Source organism: Rutidosis leptorrhynchoides, chromosome 11 (assembly GCF_046630445.1).
Source record: "Rutidosis leptorrhynchoides isolate AG116_Rl617_1_P2 chromosome 11, CSIRO_AGI_Rlap_v1, whole genome shotgun sequence".
In the NCBI taxonomy this organism is placed as follows: domain Eukaryota; kingdom Viridiplantae; phylum Streptophyta; class Magnoliopsida; order Asterales; family Asteraceae; genus Rutidosis; species Rutidosis leptorrhynchoides.
In genome coordinates, this window is record NC_092343.1 from 73,836,879 (window position 1) to 73,859,789 (window position 22,911).

General features: G+C 36.4%; 1 protein-coding gene across 1 annotated transcript; it reads left to right on the forward strand.

Annotated features, from left to right (window-relative positions):
• Positions 1-1,971: 1,971 nt before the first annotated feature.
• Positions 1,972-6,602, forward strand: LOC139877685 (BTB/POZ and MATH domain-containing protein 1-like). The gene is made up of 4 exons (XM_071865115.1): positions 1,972-2,640; positions 3,710-4,058; positions 4,918-5,194; positions 6,231-6,602. Exons 1-4 carry the CDS (start codon positions 2,237-2,239, stop codon positions 6,410-6,412), a joined length of 1,212 nt encoding a protein of 403 aa, XP_071721216.1. The 5' UTR covers positions 1,972-2,236; the 3' UTR covers positions 6,413-6,602.
• The last annotated feature ends 16,309 nt before the right edge of the window (positions 6,603-22,911 follow it).

A 22,911-nucleotide genomic window follows, 5' to 3' on the forward strand; every position in this document is an offset into this window, starting at 1 on the left:
AACAAGTATTATTATTATTATTATTAATTATTATGAATATTATTATTATTATTATTACTATCATTAAGTACTAGAATTATAATTATTATTAGTAATATTACGATTATGTATTACGAACATTAGTTATTAGAATTATCATCATTACTAATACAAGTATTAGTAACATTTATAAATTTTATTATTAACAAAAGTATTATTAATTAAGATTACCACTAATAATAAGATTGTTATAATAATTATTATTATTATCAGGTATTAAGTAGTATTCTAAAAATTGATATTTTCATTACCATTACTATTAAATTATTCATTTCATTAAAAACTGCTAATATTATCCTTATTGTGAGATTCATTATAAAAACTATCGTTAATATTATCATTCTTAATATTATTATCATTATTAATAATATTAGTACTATCATTATTATTATTGTTATCACTTAAAATATTATCTTAAAATACTACTTTAACAAATGAATGATATTTATATAAATATATCTAATACATATCACATAACAAAGATTTAAATATCTTTTTATGTACAAATGAATATATGAAACATATATAAATATATATTTAATATAAAAAGGATATAACTAATATGTGTGTGAGTGTGTGTGTGTTCAATTACAACTATGAATATTAATAAATATACAAATGATATAGGTTCGTGAATTCAAGGCCAACCTTATACTTGTTCAATGTCGTTCTATGTATTTTTACTACAAAATACATTAGGTAAGTTTCATTTGCCTTTTTACCCTTTATATTTTTGGGCTGAGAATACATGCGCAATATTTATAAATGTTTTACAAAATAGACACAAGTACGTGAAACTACATTCTATGGTTGAATTATCGAAATCGAATATGCCCCTTTTTATTAAGTCTGGTAATCTAAGAATTAGGGAACAGACACCCTAATTGACGCGAATCATAAAGATAGATCTATTGGGCCTAACAAACCCCATCCAAAGTACTGGATGCTTTAGTACTTCGAAATTTATATCATATCCGAAGGGTGTCCCGGAATGATGGGGATATTCTTATATATGCATCTTGTTAATGTCGGTTACCAGGTGTTCACCATATGAATGATTTTTATCTCTATGTATGGGATGTGTATTGAAATATGAAATCTTGTGGTCTATTAAAATATTGAAATGATTGTTACGATAAACTAATGAACTCACCAACCTTTTAGTTGACACTTTAAAGCATGTTTATTCTCATGTATGAAAGAAATCTTCCGCTGTGCATTTGCTCATTTTCAAGATATTACTTGGAGTCATTCATGACATATTTCAAAAGACGTTGCATTCGAGTCATTGAGTTCATCAAGATTATTATTTAGTCAATTATAGTTAGATATATATTATGATATGGTATGCATGTCGTTAACTTTCGATGAAATGAAAGATTGTCTTTTCCAAAAACGAATGCAATGTTTGTAAAATGTATCATATAGAGGTCAAGTACCTCGCGATGAAATCAACTGTTGTGTATCGTTTATAGTCGATATGGATTTCGTCCGGATGGATTAGGACGGGTCTCTACAGACAGCACCGTGACACTCGGAAAAATTTATTGAACAAAACAAAACTAACTACGTTCGAAACAGATACTTTTTAAAAAACGCTTAACACAACGACATCTAAAACGGCGCTTAACACATGGGTCGTGTTTCCCTCTGTAAATACACAACGCTACGATAAATATGAATACGCAGTCCGAAATGCTCCGCAGCAACGCGCGTACCGGTGCGGACTAGTTATCAATATGAATGAATTCTGTCAATATTCAGTTTTTGATAAATTATTGGCATAGTTAAGTTTTTTTATATTTATATTTAAAATATAAAATAAATAAAATTACCAACTAACAATTGATTATTTAAAAGAACAAACGATATACTTTAATTAGTAGTAGACTCATTAAATAAAGGATTCAAAATCAATTTTTCAACATCTAGTGACCTATTAAATTCACGGCAAACTAATTCACATTTCATCGCCTAAAATAAAAAAGTGTTCGTTGAAAAATTTCCCCAACTTTTATCAAACCCTAACCCTAGATTTCAATACTTCAATCAGTTACCTCAAATCACAATCACACCACGAGATCAAGCAACAGCTCCCTCCAATCCTCTCAAATCACGTTCCAATTTCCACAAATTCAATTGAAAATTCAGAATTCATACCCTTTGTTAATAATTAGGGTTTGAATTTGAATCGATAATGGGTAGGTCGTGTACAGAATCATCAAAACCATCATCATCATCATCTGCCTTGACGACATCGACTTCGATTACCGAAACGGTGAATGGCGAACACGATTTCAAGATTTCGGGGTATTCGTTATCGAAAGGGATTGGTATAGGGAAATATATAGCGTCTGATACGTTTATGGTTGGTGGATATCAATGGGCGATATATTTTTATCCTGATGGCAAGAGTTCAGAGGATAATGCGAATTATGTTTCGTTGTTTATTGCATTAGCAAGTAACGGATCGGATGTTCGTGCACTTTTTGAGTTGACTTTAATTGATCAAAGTGGGAATGAAAGACATAAGATTCATAGTCATTTTGGTAGAGCATTGGAAAGTGGTCCTTATACTCTTAAATACAGGGGTAGTATGTGGTAAGATTAGTGTCGTATCGTTATGTTCAGTAGTTAATTGGTTATGAATTTCGGTTTGATATATGTAATCATAATTTTATATATGTGAATTATGTTATAGTTATAATAGGGATATATGTTAGTAAGTATATATGGCCTCTGATAACCTGATAACAAGAACTAGGTTACCCAAACAATTAAATTTGCAGTAATTAGATTTAGTATGCATATTGGAATACCCTTCGAGTTTCCAATTTAAGCTAGTATTGCGTGCCTTGTTGGTTTGATGGTGAATTTGCATAGTTTTTTAGTTGCATAATCCATCTGTTTTGTTAAATCACAATTGGTACACATGAAAGGCTATGAATTCTTTCATTAGAGTAGGTATTATGAGATTTTGGGAATTTCGTTAAACTCAGTTTAGCTTTTAAGTTATGAAGGAACCATTTTTTTCTGGCGCCCATTAACCACTGTAAATTTGCAAGTTCTAACTATGGAGTTTTTGTATGAAGGAATGAATCTTATAATTCTTTCATGACTGAACATTCGAGTAGGGATTTGAAAGTACGGGCAAAAAGGAATCTTTTTGCCTTGTTTAGTTTGAGGGTTTACTGGTTTAGATGATTTTAAACGCAAACCAAACATCACCTCAATATATGGTTTTATACATCTTTATGCATATATTTTTTTCTGGTTTTTCATATGGTGCTCAACTTAAAACTATGTGTAGCAAATTGAGGAATGTATCAAAAGGGTTGGGTTGACCCGCTAACCTTTATTTGCCGTCTTTATCAGTAGCGTTAATTTTGTAAATTGCTATAGATTACTAGACTGCATAAAATTTTGTTAAAATAGAACAATTCAGGACGTTGTAATTGTCGTGCGTGATTCTGAAACTATACATCCATTTTTAGCCACCTTTGCAGTATTTCATGTTTGACCAATTTATGATGTAAAGCCAAATTAATAGCCCTTGTTCTACAACTTATGTTCTTATGTTGAAAACCGTTTTGGTTATAAATTAATTCTGTTGGATTTTATCTAAATGAACATCTTTCTTATTTTGGGTTATAATTGTGGCATGCTGCAGGGGCTACAAGCGGTTTTTTAGAAGATCTTCTTTAGAAACATCAGACTACTTAAAAGACGACTGCCTTCAAGTACATTGCTGTGTTGGCATCGTTAGGTCCCACACAGAGGGTCCTAAGTCATATTCCATTCCTGTGCCACCTTCAGATATTGGGCAGCATTTCGGGCAGCTTCTAGAATGTGGAAAGGGAACCGATATTTGTTTTGAAGTAGATGGAGAATCTATTGCTGCTCATAAATTGGTACTTGCAGCTCGCTCGCCCGTTTTTAGGGCTCAGCTTTATGGTCCAATGAAAGATCAAAATGTGCGTTGTATCAAAGTGGAAGAGATAGAGGCATCGGTTTTTAAGGTTTGTTTCGTATTTATGGCCAGTCATCAAAATAGTTTGTTAAAACTAAGTTTTCTTACTTTGCTTCACTTATCTCTGTCATACAATTGGGCTAAAGGTGTGGGTTAAAGCAGGTGAAATGTCAAGTCTGTCAGAAATCAATATATTCTGTTTTTTATATTTATGTTTCATTAATAATTATTGTGTTAACTAAAGCAAATCTACTGTTCAAATTATGATCCAATGTGCTATGTGAATCTTTCAAACCATTGTAACTTCTATCCCATCCTGTTAGCTAATATATTTAGCAAGGTTGCAAAAATCTCTACTCACGAAGTAAGTCGGAACTTTTTAGGGGTACTTATCAACTTGGGGAGCACTTGGATGTTGACCAAGTTTGACTTTGACCGAATCTTGACTGAATTTCCCGAGGGTTTTGGCTGAGGTTTGACCGAGTTTGACATATTTTCCGAGTAATCCCAAATTCTGGCCGAGTTTGACCGACCGAATATTCCCCGAGATGCAAAAACCGAGTACTCTCTAAGTAATCCCGAGTTCTGCAACCTTATATTTAGTGAAAGTTAGAGGTGGCCACTTATAAATGGTGAATTTGGGCTGTGCTCAAAGTTGGTTTTTACGCGTATGGAATACAACCTCTTATGTCGTTTCATATGAACATACTGAGTATAATTGCTAATGATATTGATTCTGTGCAAATATTTTACAGGTCAACGTAATTGATTATAATTGTAATAAGGTTGATTTTGTATCCATTTCTAACTCATTTAATTTTATAAAGAAAAATTAAAAAGTGTTTATGAGGACCTGTACAAAATATACATATTTTCTGCAACTGTCTTACATACGTTGATACTTTCAGGCGTTGCTTCATTTTATATACTGGGATAAGCTGCCGAACATGGAAGAGGTTACTGGTTTAAATTCAAAATGGGCTTCAACATTGATGTATCAACATCTGCTTGCGGCTGCTGATCGTTACGGTTTAGAGAGGCTTTTAATGCTATGTGAATCTAATCTTTGTGAAGACGTTTCGGTTGATACGGTTGCCACAACATTAGCCTTGGCTGAACAACACCATTGTCTTCAATTGAAATCCGTGTGTATCAAGTTTGTTGCTAAGCCTGATAATCTCAGAGGTTATTATAAATCCTTATCTTCTGTTACTGTTTCTGTAATTATTCTTTTTTATTTTTTTTCTCAAACGGGTCATATACTTTTACATTTGATTTTTTACATTTATTATATTGTTTTAGTTATTAATATCTCTATTATTATATATATAAGAAAATATTAATTAATATACATAATAATTGATATAACCATTAATGCTTTCACGAATAATTGATGGATATAATATGTTATGCTCGACCCATTTGACCCATTCACAAGACCCTTTAGACCCGTCTCTATTTATTGAACTTTGGGATTTGATACCCATTTGACCCGTTTATTTATATTTTGTATAAGACACAATAGGTTGGAGAAAAACTCATTGGACCTTGTTTTAAGTTTTGTTTTACATTGTAAGGCTTAATTTTTTTCAATACCCAATTGACCCGAAAGCTTGACCCATTTGACCCAAATTTGAGAGTATGGGTCTCAATTTCCTGGTGTAACGAGCATGAACAAGTTCTTTTGGTACCTAATAGTCTGGCCTGTCTAGTCATCAATAGATTCTTTTATTAGATTAGATGGTTTGTTCTACTCCATAGCATGTCCGATCTTCAATAATGGGTTGAGGTGGCAAAATGGGTTCAGGTTCAGGTCAAATGGATATTTTTAGTGCGAAGAAAATAGTTTTGTGCTGGTCGGTTTGGGTTAAGTTGACCAGGAATTGGTCCTTTTCCCACATTTTTTCTAGTCTTTAATTCATTAATTATGATCATATATACTTCACCATACTACTATACAAATGACCTTAATAAGATAAATTAATTTAGGAGTTGCACGCATCAAAACTACACGTTTTGGGCCTATTTGCTTACTTGACCCATATTAATCACGGATAGAACATAACTTGTTTTAACCGGGTGGTTTGGATTAGAAAACCGTTACTCGAATGACGATCAGGCGTTATTTTTTTATTACTGTAGAATTCTCCCTAACTTTTTAACATGTTCCCATCTTTTTGATCACCATCTAATTGAATTTTTTAACCTTTTTTTTCACCAGCTGTGATGAAGACAGATGGGTACGACTACTTGGAAGAAAGTTGTCCACACGTGTTGACTGAGTTGTTGGATTACGTGGCTCGGGTCAGCAAGCATTCAATTGCGTTACGCACTCACCCAAACGTTATGCTCGATGGAAGTGATGTTCATGGTAGAAGGGTCAAACCCAGATTGTTATTGTAGAACTTGTCTAGAGTTAGAAAGTTCAAGTGTTGAATAACTGGTGTTTTCATTTTTACTAATGATGCACTGTATTGATGTTAATTGTGAAAAAAGATTTTCTTTAGTTTACGATTCGAACTATGTACGATTCGAACTATGTACTTACCGAATTTATACATATATTGTAGCTGGATCTCTGGAATTTGCCTTGTGCGATAATATTTCATCGATTTTTCTATTCATGTGTTTTTGTCATTCTAGTTGGTTTTTTGAGTTTTGACCCACTTAATATAAATTAGGTTGATTTTTCTGCTTCATCTTTATTAGGTTTATTAGTAGGTCAAGTTTCACAAGGTTTAACAGAAAATTAAAGTTCACTAGAGGTAAATCAGGTTCACATAATGGTTGGTTTGTTCATGATAGTTTGATAAAAAATAAAAAAAAATCTCAATCTGATCTGTTATTCTGTTTAAGATTATGTTGTTAAATAACTGCTACTCTGCTTTCTCCATCTTGATGCGAGTGGTAGCTGCTTTCTCCATCTTGTAACTAAAATTTCATGAAATTTTTGTAACCAAATCATTTTTAGGTTGTCAGTTGATGTGAGCAAAGATTACAAAGGAAATACTTTCTGATAAATGTTTCCTCCTCTCAATCATTGATGAGACACATCAAGACCTATTGTAACGCGGTGTTTTCGTCAAAATTTTAGACCCAACATGCCACGAACACGCCTTAGCGCGGTGTGTTGGGGGTGTTTTTTTGGCGTGCTAGTTGCTGGCACAGAGAGGATCTTCGTGCGCTTTTTGAGTTGGACTTTTATTGATCCAAGTGAGAATGAAAGACATAAGAGTTCATAGTCATTATAGTCATTTTAAATACAGCGGTAGTTTGTGTTAAGATTGTTTTTTTTAACGGTTATTTTTTGACATCAGTAGATCATTTATTTCAACGACCCTCATCATTTGCACGTAACACACACCTTCGGGCAGAAACCCGAACCCGACTGTACCCGGGAACACATCCATTCGGGCAGTGTTCCGGGTAGAGGTCTGTGAACGAATCCGGTAAAACCTCCCTATAGGGTCAATATATACCACCATTATTGGTGTTCAACTGGTTTGAAGAAAATCATGTCATCCCTAAAGATCGAACTCATGACCTTTCTGTATCTCATGACTCAAAGGACATGTGGAAACCGTTTCATTGTGCCCGCAAGTTTGTTAAGATTGTTGTCCTAACATTATGTTCAGTTGTTAGTTGATTTTGAATTTGGGTATGATTTTTATATGTGAGTTATGTGCTATCTAATATCAGGATTGAATACGTTTGTTAAACTGTTAAAGTGAAGGTGAGAGGTGGAACTAAAATTTTAAGTTAATAAAGAGTCAACTTATTTATAAAGAATATCAATGAATGTTATACACTATGATAAAATAACATACTTTTTTCTCTAGTCGACTTATTTTTAGATGTAAAGTATATAAAATAAAAACATTCTTTAATTTCCTTTATTTCCTTTCATTTCTCTAATGTTTCCTTTCATTTCTTTTCACGTCGTTGAGTTATCCTTTCATTTCCATCATAAAAAAGATTCACAAATATAATACATTTCTTTTATATTTACCTTTCATTTTCGTATTTACATATCACATAACTAAGCTCTCCATGAACACATTTATAATAACGAGCATGAATAGACCTTTTTTATAAGCATTATTACAATGAAATTTTGTATGATCATAAACATATGGAAATAATAAGCTAAGCTGTTGCGCCACATAAAATCTCCTTGTAAGATCAACCACATGTTTTTTACTTCTAGATTGTTCTTAAAAAGATGAAATCTTTATTCGGTAATGTGTTTGTTGTGGTTCAAAAGCCGGCACCATCTCCTTAATATACAACTTTAGACGCTCATAAGGGGTTCCAAATTCCTTTTCGTGCCAGCTTCGAATGATGAGTAGGAGATGGTTTAATGAGTAATGAGTCAAGAGCACTGAAACATATTTACGTGCACAAACTTCTTATCATGTTTTAGAAGGGTTAATCTGTGTTTATAACTTCAAAAACAAAAGTAATGTACATTTCGAGAAGTATAACGTGAGTTGAACATTCAGGGGCTTCTTCGGACACGTGCAAAGTGTGTGGTCGTACAAGGCCCGAAAATTTTAAAGGCTCAAAACTCTGTATAATTATATATTTAATACTTAATATTATATTTATTCAGAGTTTTTTTTTTAAAAAAAAATAAAAAATTAACTTACATAGTTATTAAAAAAGCTCGAAATGTGTTTGAATTTGTACTAGTTAGAAATTAACAAGAAATAGGCTACTTTTAATTAATTAGTGTTGAGCCGAAATTTGCTTTTGTTCAAAGGTGACATAACCAGAGGTTCCTTTAATTTTATCATTCATTAACTCGTTCATATTATTATATTTTTATATATACTAAAATTGTTGTGGTTGATAACTTCTAGAAAATCCGTGAAGCAAGTGGCTGCTATAGTATTAGTCAGTTCACAAACGGATCGAATACACTGTTTGACTAAAAAATAATTGATGTTTAAGGACCCCTTTTTATGTCTCGCAGACGGCCCTCGAAAACAATGAGACGGCAATCGTGAACATTCTATCATTTGTCTATATGAATCTACATCCGACCTTCTAAAATCTAAAATTATGTATATGACGAATATAACGAAGTGTGAGGTTACAATATTTCAAGCCTACTAGCATCATATCTTGAGGTGATCAGTGAAAGTATCGAAAAAACGATCACGTGATTGCTCAGTTATATCATGTACATCTGAGTAAAAGTAATCGCCCTCTTTGTTAGCTTAATAAAATAAAATAAAAATAGTCCAATTTTACACTTCTTTTTTAAGGGCATGTTAGTACGTAGTTTTTTTTACAACTTTTAGACGATTTTAACTTCTTCCTTTCATGAAAAAGTTCTAGTCTAATAATAGGTTTCGTTTGGATAAAAGAAATTAAAGCTTTTAAACGAATGGAAAGCTAGAAGCTAAAAGCAAATAGAAGTAATATTTCAAACATTAAATTAAAATACATATAAAAAGCTACAAGATACCAACTAATAACTAAAACTAACCGATATCAACTATTCCATCCGTCCTAAAATAATTGTCCCGTTTGAATTTTCAAAGTCAGTCTTATTTAACTTTGACTTTAAATATATTTATTTGTAGTATATATTATTTAATGAAATTTATGCCATATAGTAATACATTTGAGGCTCAATTAATTCATATAATTTTCATCAAAGATTATATAACACAAACAAAGATATATATAGTCAAAGTTGAGAATAAAAACTTTGAAAAGTAAAAACATGACAATTATTTTGAAATAGAGAAAGTACAAATTAGTAGCTACCAGATAGCAAAATATTTAAGAAAAAGATGGGGTGTGTGAGAGAGAGAGAGAGAGGAGAGAGAGGGTGATGAGAGAGAATCAACAAAAATGGGCAGGCACGAAAAATGTTAGGGATGATTACAACGGAGGACTTCAAGATCGATTAACAAGGCTATTTGGAATCCAATTAACTTCGTTTATGTTCTTCAATTTTCCTGAGAGTTGGGGAGTATCAGATTTGTGGAGGGCTTTCAAGCCTTATGGTGATGTTCGTGACATTTATCTCGCTGGTAAAAGGTTAAAAAACGGTGAGCGTTTTGCTTTCGCTAGGTTCTGTAATGTATCAAAGGAAGATGCACACTTGCATAATCTGGAGCAGATTAAATTCGAAGGTAGGCAGATAAAGGTGTTCAAAGCTTTCAAAAAGAGGAATGAGGGGGTGCTTCAAGATCAAAGGCGTAATGACGGTGGATACAAATCGATGGGTAATGCCCCTGGAGGTGCTTGGTCTGGAAGTACTAGGGATGATAGGCGTTACAATGAAGTATTGGGGAATAAGTATGAAGATCTTAGAGAGAAACTCACAAGACGTGATTTGAGGGATAAATTCTCAAATAAAATACTCGTTCCGATGAAGTGAAGGTGAAACATACGTTTTTAAAGGAGTTGGGTACAGTAGCAGTCTTCTAAAACGTTCTATTGTTGGTGTTGTGCATGACTGGAAATCTATTAATGCCATTCATATCCTTAGCAAAGCTGAAGGTATGATAAATTGTGATCTTAAGTACCTTGGTGGACTTGATGTGGTATGGGTTTTCAACTCTTCGGTTGAAGCCAAAAGTGTTCTTAACAATGCTGAGCACGCTATCCACAAATGGTGTAGCAAGGTTGATATTCTAGATGCAAACTACTCATTCTCCGGGAGGCTTGCATGGATTGAAATAAGAGGTGTGCCGGTTACGTGTTGGAATAAAGACGTTTTCAACCATATAGGTGAGCAGTGGGGGGAAGTTCTTGATTTCGAAAATTGCAACATTATTGATGGTAATCAAAATTTGACTTCCGGTCATGTTCTTATTCTCACAAAGGTTGGGCTACCCATAAATGATTGTGTTGAAGTCACGGTTCGGAGTGTGATTTTTAAAGCTTATGCTTTTGAAAATCATATGAAATCATCCAGTATACAAATTATGTCTGATGAAGATATAGAAGGGTATGTTCATGGAAGGTCCAGTAAGTCTGCAATTAATAGTGGTAATGATGATTTCATTAAGGATACTTATGATAACCAAGAAGATGATGATGACGATGAAGAATTCATTGACGATACTGTTTTTGAATCGGAGGATGAAGAACTCATATTGGAAGGTCCAAATTTGCAGAATGAGTTTTTCGGTGACCGGATTAATCCAAGTCCTATCCCAAAAAATTCAAAGGTAGGAGATGAAGAGTCTGGGTGTGGGGATCTAGGCGAACTGTTTCGAGAAGAAAAAAATGGTGGTGATTGTCTTGGAAACGTGAATGACTGTCAGACTCCTATAAACCCTACTCTTGGCGGCTCAAAATTTATTCACGTGTCTCCTACTTCCAAGGAGAATGTTTCCAATGAAATACATGAAAAGGTTAAGTGTGGGTGTACGGAGGATGTTGTCGAGCAAACTGGGCCTGAGGAGTTTGGGCCTAAGGTGTTAACTGAAGATATTGGGAACAACCGAAGTGATGAGCCCGTTAAAGTGGACGTTAAAAATAGTGGGCCGCCCCATAAGCCTAGTGGGCATGTTAAAGGTGTTAAAGCAAAATATAAAAGTAAGCAAGTGTTAACTGGATCTTCTGGGCCCAACATTCCGCTTAATAGTCAGCAAGCTATCCCTCAAAGAAGTTGCGATTGTAGCTGGTCAAATTTAGGCAAGTGGAAATCATCATCAAGAATGATGAATCTGCATTGCTCTGCAAAGAAACAAAAACCTGGGTCGAAACCATCCAAAGCAAACTGCTCCTCAAATTCGAAATCAGGTGATAACCTAGGTACTGGCTCGAAAATCAATTCGACATCAGGTAATTCCGTGGAATCTTTCGACTCTAATGATGATGTTGTGATTAAAGATTACGGTACACGGTTGGGGCTCAAATGGAAGGCAAAAGGCCTTAAGCAGTAATTTCTTTCCCTTCCTTTTCGTCTTTAATTCTCCTATGAAGACTATTTCTCTTAACATTAGAAGTTTCAAAATCGGGGGTAAAGAGGATTAGTTTGGGTGGGTGAAGAGTTTAATCTCTAATGAGAAGCCAAATTTTTTTGCTTTTCAAGAAACGAAACTTCATCTTGTGGATTTTAATTGGATTGCTTCACTTTGGGGTTCGTGTGATTGTAATTTTGTCCAAAGAGAGATGATTGGGAAATCGGGGGGTCAAATTTTAATATGGGATACCAATGTGTTCGAAGCTACCAATCCTATTGTTCTTGATTATGCTATTGGGGTTCAAGGGGTTTGGAAGAGTACGGGTGATGTGTTGAACATTTTAAACGTATATGGGCCACATGATGATACTAGTAAGAACCTTATGTGGAATTCGTTATCAAATGCTATTGAAAATAGTGTGAATGAGGCTTGGTTATTGTGTGGTGATTTCAATGAAGTTCGGGATCCAAACGAAAGATTAAACTATGAATTTATTGATAGTAGAGCACAAAAATTTAACGATTTCATCGAGTTAAACCGACATCGAAATATCGCTTGGTGGGAGGATCTTTACTGGAGTAAGCAATGATGGGCTAAAGTTTAGCAAATTAGATCGTTTCCTTGTTTGTGAAAAGTTGGTAAGTATTTGGCCGGATCTCTCGGCGATTGCTCTCGATAGAAAACATTCCGACCACTGCCCGATAATGCTTAAAGTGGAGGAAAAAAATTTCGGGCCCAAACCGTTTAAGATTTTTGATGCGTGGCTTGATGAAGATTGGTTTGATCAGGTTGTTAGAGATGCGTGGGATTCTGAAATCAAGACCAGTACTCGTCTTGACTGTAACTACAGGAACAAGCTCGGGTCTGTTAAAAATGCTTTGCGAATTTGGAGTAAAAACAGGTACTCAGATTTGGATGTTGATATAGAGGCGCTTAAATCAACAGCCGAGCAATTTGAATTACGAGCTGAAAAGGGGCTGTTAAATGAAACTGATTATGGGTTATGGCGTGATTCGAGGAAACAGTGGCTGGAAAAAGAGGGGGTTAAAGCAAAAATGTTAAAGCAAAAAGCTAGAGTGCGTTGGGTTCTTGAAGGCGACGAAAATTTTAAGTTTTTTCACAACGTAATCCGAAGAAAAAATAACAAAAACAACATTCGGGGTCTGTCTTTAAATGGAATTTGGAATGAAAATCCGCAAGATTTGAAGAATGCTATTTTCGAACATTTTAAGAACCTTTTTGTTGAACTAATTGTTGATCGACCAAGTCTTGAGGATCTTAATTACCCCTCAATTTCTAGAGAAGAAGCAAAAGATCTTGAACTACCCTTTGATGAAAAGGAAATCCGTGATGCGGTTTTTAGTTGTGGTAGTACAAAAGCCCCGGGCCCGGATGGTTTCAACATGAGATTTTTCAAAACTTATTGGGACGTCATTAAATCGGATCTTGTAAGTGCGATTACTTGGTTTTGGAATCACTCGGAATTTTCAAGAGGATGTAATTCCTCTTTTGTAACATTGGTTCCAAAGAAATATGATCCTATTAGCCTTGGTGATTATCGCCCGATTAGTTTGATTGGAAGTTATTATAAAATAATTGCGAAAATCTTGTCTAATCGGTTGAGGAAGGTTATCCCTCGTCTAATAGGTTTGGAACAAAGCGCGTTTCTAAAAGACCGTTTCATACTTGATGGGGCACTCATTGTCAATGAAAGTATTGATTATTTAAAGGCTAAAAAGCAAAAAAGCATCCTCTTCAAAGTGGACTTCGAGAAAGCTTTTGATTGCCTTAATTGGGATTTCCTTCTTGAAGTTATGCGATGTATGGGTTTTGGTTGTAAATGGCGGAAATGGATCTACTCTTGTCTTAGTACCGCTTCCATCTCTATCCTTGTAAATGGCTCTCCAACAAAAGAATTCTCTCTAAGTAGGGGTGTAAGGCAAGGGGATCCGTTATCTCCATTCCTTTTCATCCTCGCGGCGAAAGGTTTAAATATACTTTCCAAAGCGGCCGTCGATAAGGGGATGTTCAAAGGGGTGGAAATTGGCGTGGAAAAGGTTTTAATTTCTCATCTCCAATATGCGGATGATACGATTTTTTTGGGAGAATGGAGTAGAGAAAACGCGTATAGTCTTCGGAATTTACTCAAGTGTTTCGAGCTTGCTTCGGGCCTTAAAGTCAACTTTCATAAAAGTTGTTTGTACGAGATTGGTGTGGATATGGACGAGGTGAATCATGTTGCTTGCCGTATGGGTTGCCAAGTGGGTGTTTTCCCTTTCACTTATCTTGGGTTACCGATTGGTTAGAAAATGGAAAAAGTTAATGATTGGTTGCCTATCATCTATAAAATTAAGGGTAGGCTCTCGGATTGGAGAATGCGAACGTTGTCATTTGGAGGTCGGGTAGTTCTTATTAAGTCGGTTCTAAATAGTCTTCCATTGTACTATTTCTCGCTTTTTCGTGCCCCGCCATGTGTGTTAAAATTACTTGAGAGTGTGAGGAGAAACTTCTTTTGGGGCGGGTCGGGAACCGGGTCAAAAATGTCTTGGGTCAAGTGGGATGATGTTATTGCATCCTATGAAAATGGGGGGTTAAACTTTGGGTCGCTTAAAAATAAAAATTTATCTTTGTTGGGCAAGTGGTGGTGGAGGTTTAAAACTGAAACCGATGCTCTATGGGTCAAATTAATTCGTAGTATTCATGGTGTGTGCGGTGGCTTGGGGTCCGGGAATGATTCTCATCCTTCCCCGACTTCGAGTACATGACACAATATTGTTTTAGCAGGTACCTCAATTGAAGATCTTCACGTTAGTTTCAAGAATTCTTTCGTGAAAACCGTTGGCGACGGATCATCAACTTCGTTTTGGGCTGATCAGTGGGCTGGTCCGTTTACTTTGCGTGACAGATTTCAAAGTCTGTACAGGTTGGAAAATTCGAAGGCCTGTTTGGTTCGTGACAGGTTGATATCCAGCAGTTCGGGTGTTAAATTTGTGTGAGATTGGGCCGGAAACCCAATGGGCCGCACGAATGGTGAATTGTAAGAGTTGCTCGGGCTTCTAGCGTATACAGTGGTTACAGATGGCGAACGGGACAGATGGTCTTGGGTTCATGCGACTTCAGGAATTTTTACAGTGAACAAATTGGCAAAATTACTTGATGATAGTGGTTCTTCTTCAACCGGTCACCATGAGGCAACCCTTTGAAACAAGCTTTGTAACAGACTGAAACCCGGGCTAGTTGTAAGTTGCCTATTTTGCCCTTAGGGTTTGTGCTTAGTCTTAAGTGCTTTTATTTTAATTATTTTATTAGTGTTTTATTATAATTGTGTTGTGACCAGTTTGTGACAAGGGTTCCAGAACAGGTTGGTTTATTTAATTTGGACTCCGTTAGGACCGCCAAAGGAGATACGAAAGGTTATCAGATATTAGATAACTGGTAAATACCCGTGTGTTGTGGGGTATGGGTTTTAATAACCCATTTAGAGTGCAAATTGCTTGTTTCTTCTCATTTCTTGAACATTCTAAAACAAGTACGTACCTACACTTCATACCCTTCACAAACCCTAATTGATATAAGTAAGAAATTGAATCAAGAAGCTTTAGGAACTGAATCATATCATCCTTGTCATCATTTATTCAGGTTTGATTGATTGAATTCGTGCTTTAATTCTTAGAAATTGAATTTTGAGGTTAAATGGGTTTTATGCACTTTGATGCTTGAATCTTAGTGGATTGTGTTTGTTATGCTCAATTGATGTTAGAAATAGGTTGTATATATGTTTAGTAGATTCCATGTGCTTAAAATTTGATCAAAATCGCTCAAAAATCGAGTTTTTGGGGAAAAATTCACGAAATCAGCGAATGTGTTCGAAACCAGTTGCTACAGTATTTTGCTACAGTATTTTGCTACAGTATTTTGCTACAGTACCCGAACTGCTACAGTGTCACTATTTGCTACAGTGTCACTATTTACTACAGTACTTTTATGAAATTGAAACGGGCGTAACTTTCAAAACGTAACTCCGTTTTTGATGAATAAACTATCGTTAGAATCGTAATAAAGAATACTTTTTAATGGTGAACTTTTAAGAAACTAGATCAAACTGTTTTTAGGCCGGAAAAGGAGTTTTAGTGTGTATGTCGTGTTTTGCACGCACCTGTATGCCATTATTGAGTGGAGTCATGATGTAGACTCATAAAATTATGAATATATGGTGTTATGACCTAGTTAATCATATGAAATAATTATATTATTTATTGGATATGTATATTAACTTTGTTTGTGTTGTTCTCAGGTTATAAGGACAAGGAGGAAGCTCAGAAATAATAACTGAGCAGTTGGTGGTAATTGGTGAGTGGGTCTATCTCCGGATAGAGTTTAAGTAGCATATCATGCTACTGTGGTTGACTCTTTTACCATGCATAGTGTAGAAATTGCCATGTTAGAATGATATAGTATGCCTAATGTTGTATGTGATTTATGTGTACATTGTGTGAATGACACCAGTCGGGCCTAGGGAGACTGGGGACTCGAGACCGTGCCTAGGAGAGGTTAGAGTCCGTATGAGGTCAACCGTGCCTAGGGGAGGTTGGGTCCATAGGCTACTGATTGTAGAGTATAGTGTGAATGATGCATCCCCTGCATCTGGATAACTATACTGTGAATTGAGTAGCAGGGACTATCGGTAGACTTAAGTCCGATCAGCTAGGAGTCGTGTGCTCGTACAAGCCGCCGATCCTCGTATTGTCTTATTGTATGCTAGTTGATAGTTAGCATGTGTTGTTGTTAGTATATAGCTTGTGTGTGACTTAAGCTATATCTGTTAGATAGATTCCATTCACTTAGCGGTGCGCTAATCCCCCACATATTCTCCCCTTGCAGGTTTAGGTACTGCTAGTTGGGAAGGGTGCTATTGCAGAAGACATGTTTGACAACCCAACTCTGATGTGTACTTTTGTATAAATAATGTTTTGTGATAACGTAACACCGTTGTGTAAACTTAAACGTAATGACGTGACTTATATTGTGTTTGTTAATAAAGTCTTCCGCTGTGTATTTAAAAAAAAAATGGCCGGTGTTACAAGTTGGTATCAGAGCATGGTTTGGCAGGAAATACGTGCGCGTATTTTGTTCCCAAACCCTGAGGCAAGTCAAACATGTCTGTGGGAGTGGGGGCTAAGTGAAAATAGGATATACGTGTGTTAGTTGTGATTGAACTAACTATTATCCACTAAGCTTTTGTGTGAGCTGTTTTGTAGCACAGGTATGGCTGATAGAAACGCAACTGGCCCATCTAACCCCGAAACATTCAGAGCACCAGAAGAAGGTGTTGAGTCGGATGATGATCAGAGTAGTTACATCCTTCAGTTAGAAAGCAAGCTAAAAGAGGCTGAGGACAAAATTAATGAGCTTGAATTGGCGAGGCATTCTGGAAATAATGATACACCACCTGGATTTCCAACCGCGCAATCCCAAACGATACCTAATGTGCCCCAGAACCAGTTTCAGAATTAAATACCTAACCAATATTATATGCCACCACAAAACACCTTTACTTACCAAAATCCCATGATGATGAATCCATACCAAATGCAAATGTTCCATCAACCTTACATGCAACCACCCAAAAGATGTACGTATAAGAACTTCCGTGATTGCAAACCCTCCGAGTTCTCTGGAAGTACTGATCCGACTGTAACTCTCAATTGGTTGCGAGAAGTTGAAAGGGTATTTGAAGCGTGTCAGTGTGAACCCAAGCTGAAGGTAACATATGCTAGTAGACTGTTGAAAGGTAGGGCTATGATTTGGTGGGATTCTTTGATTTCTAGTATATCAAAAGAACAAGTGAGTATGATCACATGGGAGCAGTTTCATAGGAAGGTGTGTGAACAATATTGTAATCCATTTGATATGAACCGAATCAAGACTGAGTTTCTTGAAATAAAGATGACACCTCAAATGACTATCGATGAGGTAGTAGAGAAGTTTATAGATAAACTGAGGTTTGTACAACAATGGGTGCCAGACGAAGCATCTCGTATCCAGCATTTTATTAATATCATTCTGCCTGAGTACAGAACTTTTGTTAGAACAGCTACATCATTGTCTCAAGCTGTTGTGATGGCTAAGATGGTAGAAAGTGATGTTCAGGCTGCCAGAAACAGAATGTTTGGTAATGTGCTATAACAAGGTGGGCAAGTATCTGGTCAATCAGGATCTAAATTCAAGAAGTCTAGTGGGTTTAAATCGAAGGGTAAAAGTGGTCAGAGTAGTACTGGATCTGGATCAGGTAAAGGGAATTGGTGTCACATGTGTCGATCTTCTCATAGTGGTCAGTGTTCTGAGGCTACAAGAAGATGCTTAAAGTGTGGTGTTGTTGGGCATGAGTCTTCAGTATGCCCGTATCCGAATAGTGTGTGTTGGAGTTGTCACAAACCAGGGCATCGTGCAATTAGTTGTCCGTCGAAGAGTGGTAGTTCCGGGGCAGGGTCAGGGGCGCGTTCAGCATCAGCTGGAGGGTCAACTGCCTCGAGTGGGCAGAAGAGGAAGAACCCTCCAACAGCAGAGGCTAGAGCTTTTCAGATGTCGGTGGAAAATGCTGTGGCAACCGACGAAGTAATCACCGGTATGTTTCTAATCAACTCAATACCTGCTCGCGTATTGTTTGATTGTGGTGCCAATAGGTGTTTTATGTCCCTAGATTTCTGTGCTAAGTTGAATTTACCAGCTACTATGTTACCCAAGCCGGTTAGTGTAGAAGTAGCTGATGGTAAGACCACACCCGTCACAACCTATGTGACTGGGGTTTGTATAGAGATCGAAGGGAAGTCTTTCCCGGTGACTTGTTTAGTGTTACCTATTCCTAGCTTTGATGTAGTACTAGGAATGGATTGGATGAGCTCGCTTAGGGCTAATATTAAGTGTGATAGGAAAATGATTACCTTTCGTTCGACCGATGGAACCCGTGTTGTGGCCCGAGGGGAGCGGGGAGGGTATAATTTTCTGTTGATAACCATGATGAAAGCGAAAAAGTCGATGGCAAAGGGTTGTGAATCATTTCTTGCATATGTGATTGATGCAAAGAAAGAAAAGAAAACAGTGGCCGATATTCCGATAGTATCAGAATTTCCCGAAGTGTTCCCAGATGAGTTACCAGGTCTGCCGCCGGTAAGGGAAGTTGAATATAAGATTGAATTGGTTCCTGGAACAACTCCAGTTGCAAAAGCTCCATACCGATTAGCGCCGTCTGAAATCCGTGAAATGATGTCACAGATTCAAGAACTATTAGATCGTGGGTTTATCCGACCGAGTTCTTCACCGTGGGGTGCTCCGGTATTGTTTGTTAAAAAGAAAGATGGGTCAATGCGTATGTGTATTGATTATCGTGAATTGAACAAAAGAACAGTGAAGAATAAGTATCCGTTACCTCGAATAGACGATTTGTTCGATCAGTTACAGGGTGCTTCATTCTTTTCTAAGATAGACTTACGATCCGGATATCATCAGGTTCGTGTTGCTGAATCAGATATACCGAAAACAGCGTTCAGAACAAGGTATGGTCATTATGAATTTCTTGTCATGCCGTTTGGGTTGACGAATGCGCCAGCAATCTTCATGGATCTAATGAATAGAGTGTGTCGCCCGTTCTTAGATAAGTTTGTGATTGTGTTTATAGATGATATACTAGTGTTTTCAAAGACCGAAAGTGAACATGCTGAACATCTGAGACAGGTTTTGAACATGTTGAAACGTGAACAACTATTTGCAAAATTTTCAAAGTGTGAATTTTGGTTACGTGAAGTGCAGTTTTTGGGTCATGTGATTTGTGCCGAAGGTATAAAAGTTGATCCGACAAAGATAGAAGCGGTAATGAATTGGAATTCTCCGAAGACTCTGACTGAGATTAAGAGTTTTCTGGGATTAGCCGGTTATTATCGCAGATTTATCAAGGATTTCTCGAAAATAGCGGGTCCGTTGACTAAGTTGACTCGTAAAGATGTAGCCTTTCGATGGACTGATGAACAGGAAAAGGCTTTTCAGATTTTGAAACAGCTACTGTGTCAGGCACCAGTGTTAGCTTTACCAGAAGGTTCAGACAACTTCGTGGTATACTGTGATGCATCATATGCTGGGTTGGGTTGTGTATTAATGCAAAGAGATAAAGTAATCGCCTACGCCTCGCGACAGTTGAAAGTTCATGAGAAGAATTATCCAGTGCATGATCTTGAAATGGCTGTAGTAGTGTTTGCTTTGAAACTGTGGAGACACTATTTGTATGGAACCCATTGTGTTATATGTACAGATCACAAGAGTTTGCAGTATATCTTCTCACAGAAAGAATTGAATATGCGTCAGAGACGATGGCAAGAGTTGATCAAAGATTATGATTGTGAAATTAAATACCATCCGGGTAAGGCAAATGTGGTTGCAGATGCGCTAAGTCGTAAAAAGTCAAGTGAAAATGTGAAATTTCTTCGTTTGAATATAACTTCAGATTTGATTAACAGCTTAAAAACCATTCAGGCCTGTGCTTTAGAGGACGAACATATTAAATCTGAACAAATGACTAAACGAAAAGTGGACTTAATTGATGACTCACGTGGACTAAAGACCTTAAACAATCGTGTTTGGGTGCCTAAGCTTGGAGATTTGAGGGATTTAATCATGACGGAAGCTCCCAAATCCAGATTGACAGTACATCCGGGTAGTAATAAGATGTATCATGATTTGAAAACAGTGTATTGGTGGCCAACAATGAAATCAGATATCGCCCGTTATGTCGAAAAGTGTCATATATGTGCTCAAGTGAAGGCCGAACATCAGAAACCTTATGGTTCGTTACGTCAGTTACAGATTCCAGAGTGGAAATGGGAACATATAACGATGGATTTTGTGACCAAATTACCTCGAACTCAGAAAAGACATGATATGATTTGGGTAATAGTGGATCGCCTAACTAAAAGTGCTCATTTTCTTGCTACTCGTGAAACAGCTTCGTTAAGTGAGTTAGCCGAATTGTATATAAACGAGATAGTTAGTCGACATGGTGTGCCATTATCGATCGTTTCAGACAGAGATTCCAGATTTGTGTCGAATTTTTGGAATAGTCTTCAACAGAATTTGGGTACACGTGTGAATTTAAGTACAGCTTATCATCCTCAGACAGACGGTCAGAGTGAAAGAATGATACAGACTTTGGAGGATATGTTAAGGGCTTGTGTGTTAGAATACGGTGGTTCGTGGGATACACATTTGCCGTTGATCGAATTTGCGTATAATAATTCATATCATTCGAGTATAGGGATGCCGCCCTATGAAATGTTATACGGTCGTCGTTGCAGAACTCCGACTTGTTGGTTAGAAGCCGGGGAGAAACAGTTTGCAGGTCCCGAAATTGTTCAAATGACAGCCGAAAAAGTTGCAATTGCGAGAGAAAAGTTGAAAGCCGCTAGAGATAGGCAAAAAATGTATGCTGATCCGCGTAGACGTCCGGTAACTTTTAATGTGGGTGAACGAGTGTATCTGAAAGTTTCGCCGTGGAAAGGGGTTATCAGATTCGGTAAACGTGGTAAGTTAGCACCGAGATTTATTGGTCCGTTTCTAATCAGTGAAGTGTTGAATGATCAGACTGTGGTGTTAGATCTTCCACCAGAGTTAGCTGGTATTCATAATACATTCAACGTATGTTATCTTCGTAAGTGTAAAGTCGACGATGAAACACAACTTCTTCCTTTAGAAGATTTAAGGGTCGATTTGAATAAGAAATTGGTGGAAGAGCCGGTCCGTGTGGTTGACCAAAAGGTGACTAAGCTGAGAAAGAAAGAGATTCCGATGGTGGTTGACCCTTAGGGTTTGTGCTTAGTCTTAAGTGCTTTTATTTTAATTATTTTATTAGTGTTTTATTATAATTGTGTTGTGACCAGTTTGTGACAAGGGTTCCAGAACAGGTTGGTTTATTTAATTTGGACTCCGTTAGGACCGCCAAAGGAGATACGAAAGGTTATCAGATATTAGATAACTGGTAAATACCCGTGTGTTGTGGGGTATGGGTTTTAATAACCCATTTAGAGTGCAGATTGCTTGTTTCTTCTCATTTCTTGAACATTCTAAAACAAGTACGTACCTACACTTCATACCCTTCACAAACCCTAATTGATATAAGTAAGAAATTGAATCAAGAAGCTTTAGGAACTGAATCATATCATCCTTGTCATCATTTATTCAGGTTTGATTGATTGAATTCGTGCTTTAATTCTTAGAAATTGAATTTTGAGGTTAAATGGGTTTTATGCACTTTGATGCTTGAATCTTAGTGGATTGTGTTTGTTATGCTCAATTGATGTTAGAAATAGGTTGTATATATGTTTAGTAGATTTCATGTGCTTAAAATTTGATCAAAATCGCTCAAAAATCGAGTTTTTGGGGAAAAATTCACGAAATCAGCGAATGTGTTCGAAACCAGTTGCTACAGTATTTTGCTACAGTATTTTGCTACAGTACCCGAACTGCTACAGTGTCACTATTTGCTACAGTGTCACTGTTGCTACAGTACCGAGTTGGTACAGTGCTCGAGTTGCTACAGTACACGAGTTGCTACAGTGTCACTATTTGATACAGTACCGAGTTGCTACAGTGTCACTATTTGCTACAGTACTTTTATGAAATTGAAACGGGCGTAAATTTCAAAACGTAACTCCGTTTTTGATGAATAAACTATCGTTAGAATCGTAATAAAGAATACTTTTTAATGGTGAACTTTTAAGAAACTAGATCAAACTGTTTTTGGGCCGGAAAAGGAGTTTTAGTGTGTATGTCGTGTTTTGCACGCACCTGTATGTCATTATTGAGTGGAGTCATGATGTAGACTCATAAAATTATGAATATATGGTGTTATGACCTAGTTAATCGTATGAAATAATTATATTATTTATTGGATATGTATATTAACTTTATTTGTGTTGTTCTCAG

What these genes read in the sequence shown, in the direction of transcription:
- LOC139877685 (XM_071865115.1), top strand. Translation starts at nt 2,237, where the DNA reads ATGGGTAGGTCGTGTACAGAATCATCAAAACCATCATCATCATCATCT. An exon ending in AAATACAGGGGTAGTATGTG is followed by an intron (nt 2,641 to 3,709) that starts GTAAGATTAGTG and finishes GGCATGCTGCAG; the next exon opens with GGGCTACAAGCGGTTTTTTA. An exon ending in TAAGCCTGATAATCTCAGAG is followed by an intron (nt 5,195 to 6,230) that starts GTTATTATAAAT and finishes TTTTTTCACCAG; the next exon opens with CTGTGATGAAGACAGATGGG.